Source organism: Papaver somniferum, chromosome 6 (assembly GCF_003573695.1).
Source record: "Papaver somniferum cultivar HN1 chromosome 6, ASM357369v1, whole genome shotgun sequence".
In the NCBI taxonomy this organism is placed as follows: Eukaryota; Viridiplantae; Streptophyta; class Magnoliopsida; order Ranunculales; family Papaveraceae; genus Papaver; species Papaver somniferum.
The window spans coordinates 19,581,332-19,586,368 of record NC_039363.1 but is presented as its reverse complement, the minus strand read 5'-3'; the positions used below and the strand labels follow the sequence as shown (position 1 = coordinate 19,586,368).

Genomic DNA, 5,037 nt, shown 5'->3' with positions numbered 1-5,037 from the left:
ATTTGTGACCTGCATGCTCCGTCTTGAGGGGGTATTAGGAAATACGATATATATGGTAAGTGTCATAGTGGTGTAGGACTCAAGAATGTGTCTTGAGTCCCAAGTATTTCCGAGACTGTGATGGGAAGTTTAGGGAGAACTTTGGTCCAAGTAGGTAGCTATCTTGAGACCGATAATTAAGGGCTCAAGTTGGTGTCTAGGGTTAATAACTTGAGACCGATAATTAAGGGCTCAAGTTGGTGTCTAGGGTTAATATCTTGTACACCAAGTATGGTCTTGTATAAAAGCTACGGCAATGCATGAATGAAAAAAAGAAAAGGGAATTACCCAAATCTTAACATAAAAAGATACTTCTCGCACATTAGAGATGTTAGTGATGACGAACCCTTCATCGTCATCATCTACAAATTTTAAAGCATCATAAAAAATATCAGTCAGTGTCAACAGTGGGTATGTAGGGACTTAGGAAAACGACCCTAGCTCAATTGGTATACAAAAAGACCACTCGACCGAGGGAAGCATTGAGCCAAAAGCGTGAGTCTGTGTTTCTGAAAATTTCGATATCTTTCTAATTTTAAGAAAAATTCTCGAGTCCTTTACTGAAACGAAAGGTGATGTACTGATGTGTCCAGTGTCGATGTAGGGAAGTTCATGGAAATATTAAAGGAAAGAAACTAGGTGATCTGTGGAACGAGAATGCCGTAGACTGGTAGAAGCTTAAGGATTATTTAAGTGGGGGTGCTCAAAGGAGTACACATAAAAGAAATGTTGCATCTATTGTTAGGGGTGCCATTCCGCCGTACAGTCTAACAACCTTATGTAATTAAGAATGCTTCTTAATTATTAAGAATAGAGCTTTTACTCCTGGCGGAGCAGTCGAGACACTAACTATGTCAAACATCGGCGAGGAGACATAGATAAAATGCGTTGGTTTACCACTTGCAGCTAATTTTCTAGGAGACAATGACGTTTTCTATACACCAGAAAATCCAAATTGAGCTTTGATGATAATTTACCTCCCCATTTGAAAAAGTGTTTCTCATACTGCTCTTTATTTCCTAAAGATTATGTATTTGACAGAGAATCCGAAACTCCTTGAAGATATTGGTAGTAATTATTTTCTTAGTTTGTTGTCTAGCTCTTTCTTTCAAAATTTACAAAAGGATGACTCGGGTGACATTACATGGTTCAAAAGGCATGACTTAGTACGTGATCTTGCATTAAGTGTCGTTGGCAGTCATGATGTCACGATAGTTAAAGCAGGTGAAATGGAAAATGATGTGTCTCGAATTCATCGTCTGCAGTTAACCATGGGAGCACCAAAAATATTTTCTGATGTACTAGACCATGGTAAAAAACTGAGGATTATTGTTCTCCAACTTGAAGGCTTTTTTATCCTGAGTTTACTTGGTAACACATCGTCTTGGTTTTAGTCATCGGTAAGGATATGTGGGAACTATATCTTCCAGTTTTAAGTTTAAGCACATGAGGTACCTTGACCTCAGTTATTATAATCTTGAAGATGTTCATGCTCAGCAAATCTACAGGAATGTGAGAGGTGGTAAAAAAAAGCGGAGAAGGCAAAGTTAGAAAGACTAGCAAAACATTTAAGATTTGACTCTACCAATGGGAACCTTAGGAAAGAGGAGGAGACGAATTGGCTGCTGCTATTGAAGGTCTCCTACCTCACCCTAATTTGGAGATATTGAACATCTGGGTTATCCCCGGTTTAAAGCTTCCGAAGTGGGTGGGTTCATCTTCTTGTCTTCCAAACTTGGTGGAATTAAGACTTGTAAACTGCAACAGCTGTCGAAATCTTGAAGGCCTAGGTCACCTCCAATGTCTTAGGGTTCTTATTTCGTGTTTGGGCATAGAGGAGTTTTATTACCAGCAGGAAGACGAAGGAAACAAAGGTTCTGCAGATACAACAACATTCACTAACCAAATTGATCATTTCTGGGATAACTTAGAAGAATGGGCTGTACCTTCACCACCTCATAATTGCTTCCCTTGCCTTGAGGAAATAAGGATCCACTGGTGCAGTAATTTGACATCTATTCCAGATTTACGATTATGGACTGCTCTCCCCTTTGTTCAATACCTATGGGTTGATCCTGATTTTGGTGATTGTGATGATGATGATTCCAATAATTAGACGAGGGTGTAGAAGTAAATCAGCTAGCCCTGCTAAAGTTCGCATTAGCAAACAACAAACTTCAACAGGTCTCTTCTCAACTCTCTTTCTGTTTTTATTTTTAATCTTCAAATCTAATTTATCATCTAAATTTAATGTATGCAACTAATTTCTTTTTCTAAAAATCACATCCTGTAGGATTCAATTTGGAATTGCAACGGAGCCATCTATAGAACACATATCCAGCACGTTATTAGTTTTCGTTAAAAGCTTTCCTACAGTCTACAGAGATAAAAAAAAACTACATTTGTATCGAGAAGTAAGGTAAGGTTATGGTGTAGCAGCATTGTCTTTGACTAAATAAGATTTTAATCTACACTTGTTTCTTCACTTTGAATATCATGTTATAGTATTTCTTCACTTACTCTTGAGATTAATTGTGGCAGGGGCTCACCGGAAGAGTTGATTAATTGGAGATTTGATTGGGTGATGAGGGATTGTGAGAGGTTGAGTATGTGGGAGCTTGAGGATGGCAATTGGTTGAATATATGATTTGCCCCTCAGCAGGTGCTGGTGGTTGTGGTTTCAACCTAGTTGGGATGACAGTCATAGTGATATGCTTTCTCTTTCAAGTTGTATTTTGCTTCGTTCAGAACCTTTTTTTTTTTTTTCAACTTAATGGAGTTCTTCGTTCTGATGGATACCCAGAGTCTGTTATTATTCGCAACTGAAAAGTGGAAACATGTATAAAAGATGCACAAAAATTTTAAACAACCATTTGGCTGCACCTCTTCTGTTAATTCAGCAGGGAATGTAGCAATATTTCGACAGGTTGCCCTTCCGGTCCTGTGAATGGTGCAATCTCTGAGCTTGCTGCTGTGCTACAACCTCTGCACGGATATCTGGAGGGACGGCTGCTAGGAATTCAGGATCTACATCATTTGCTGCTGTGCCACTTGACCTTGTTGAGCAGATAGTGCTTCAGCAGGCAACTCTGATAGTGCATCCAGGAATGCAGAACACTTTTTACCCGCTCCTTGATCAGAATTTTCAGAAACTTCCATCTCTGCTACTAGGTGGCGCGGGTTTTGCTAATGGCTTTCTTGCCCGTGCAGGAGGGTCAGTGAAGATAGAGGGTAAACCTCCATTTCTTGACAGGGTTCATGGAACTCATAGTAGGTACTACAAGTTCAAGGCGAAGGTGTTGTTTCCGCAAGAGCTTTAATCTTTTATAACCACAATGAAGTTCTGACTAAGCAAAATACACAACCATGACATGAATTTCTGATGGAATTTTATATTCTTGATAGGAATTATGTAGATAACTAGTTTCAAACTCAACTCGGTGGTATCAACTAACTACTCCGTTAGACCAACATCTACATATTCTGAAAGGAATTAAACCTTACAACAATTGATGAAATACGATGTAACCTATGTCTCAAGTTTTCACAATGCAAAGACAAGAAAATCGCAACTTAACTGAGATAGGGCAACAGAATTCAAGGTCTAAATGAAAATTTATCAAGAGAAGTGAAGTGTTACCTTCAATTCGAAGAGCAACTTGGTGATATGCTCTAGAAGCATCTTCATGACGTCCTTTACTTGGATCTCTCCATTATTTTTTTCAAAACCTATACCCGTGTATACAACTAAAATACCAAAACATACCTAATTTTTTCACTCAAAAGTTGTTAATAGAATTTTTGATCTTATTTGCCGATCCTGTTATATAATTCCGAAAACAAATCAGAACTATAGCCAAGTTTAGACAAAAAAAAAAAAAAAAAGGAATTTGAGATTTCCATTTTGAGAAATACATCTAAAAATCTAAAATCCTATATATAAGGAAATACATGAATGGAATTGAGAAAAAAAAAAGAAAGAATTTCAATAATAAGAATGTAAATATTGTTCATCGGCAATAAAATAAAAATCTAATCTTACGCCAAAAGAAATTCCTAACATACTTGGATTTTTCCTAAAATTCCTATTAAAAATCTAATCTAAGTTTATATATATATATATATATGCAATTAATTCGATTAGGCCTTGTATGAGCAGCTCTCTCTATTATATATAGATATAGATAGGAGATTCTTGGCATACTTGATCAAATCATCAAAAAAATGGGTACCAGGAGGAGCCATTGCAATTTAAGTTTGCTGTTGCTATTGTTTTCAGTTCTGGTTTCCAAAGGTTCATCTTATCACGGGGCGGTGAAAGTACAAAATGACATCCAAGGAAATCAGGTTTCGTTGGATATGCACTGCAGGTCTAATGATGATGATCTAGGTCAACGTACACTTCATCAAGGTCAGGAATGGCATTGGAATTTTGGTGTAGCTGCTGGTTTTACATATTTTTGGTGTGATTTTCGTTGGTACGATAATCAGGATAAGCGTTGGTATCATGGTACTTTTGATGTTTACCATGCAAATGGATTAGTAGACAGCTACATATCTTATTGTGGTGGTTCTTGTCAATGGTCTGCTCGTCGAGATGGGTTTTATTTGTTTCGTAATGATAGGCCATATTTGAAGGATGCGTGGGAAAAAAGAGACGAATGGCAAGTTGGTAGTTGGAAAGTGTGAATGATGAAATAAAATAAACTGTGTTTTTATTTTTAATTTTCATCTTTCGACGCTAGGGGACGTTTGGATGGTTTTTTTTTTTTATGGATTAGGTATCCTTATTCATAAACGAGTTGGAGCCAGTTTTGTTGCTAGGTTACTTTCTTTATTCTTCTTTAATAGTAATTTTTCATTAATATCTAAATAAAATAAACTGGTTATTTTTAATTTTCGTATTTTTATCTATTATGAGCAGTTAAATCAACCAATAAACCAAATATGCGGTAGTGACCCAAAACCCGTATCATAACGGGATACCTGTCTTCATGA

The 5,037-nt window shown here is 37.0% G+C and overlaps 1 protein-coding gene and 1 long non-coding RNA gene across 2 annotated transcripts; both read left to right on the top strand.

Annotated features, from left to right (window-relative positions):
* The first annotated feature begins 1,615 nt into the window (after positions 1 to 1,615).
* LOC113285521 lies at positions 1,616 to 3,227 on the top strand. The gene is made up of 3 exons (XR_003328702.1): positions 1,616 to 2,223; positions 2,333 to 2,458; positions 2,581 to 3,227. It is a non-coding gene; the product is annotated as an uncharacterized LOC113285521 (long non-coding RNA).
* Positions 3,228 to 4,263: 1,036 nt separating this feature from the next.
* On the top strand, positions 4,264 to 4,728 carry LOC113290604 (self-incompatibility protein S1-like). The gene has a single exon (XM_026540193.1). The coding sequence runs from the start codon at positions 4,264 to 4,266 to the stop codon at positions 4,726 to 4,728; it is 465 nt and encodes a 154-aa protein (XP_026395978.1).
* The last annotated feature ends 309 nt before the right edge of the window (positions 4,729 to 5,037 follow it).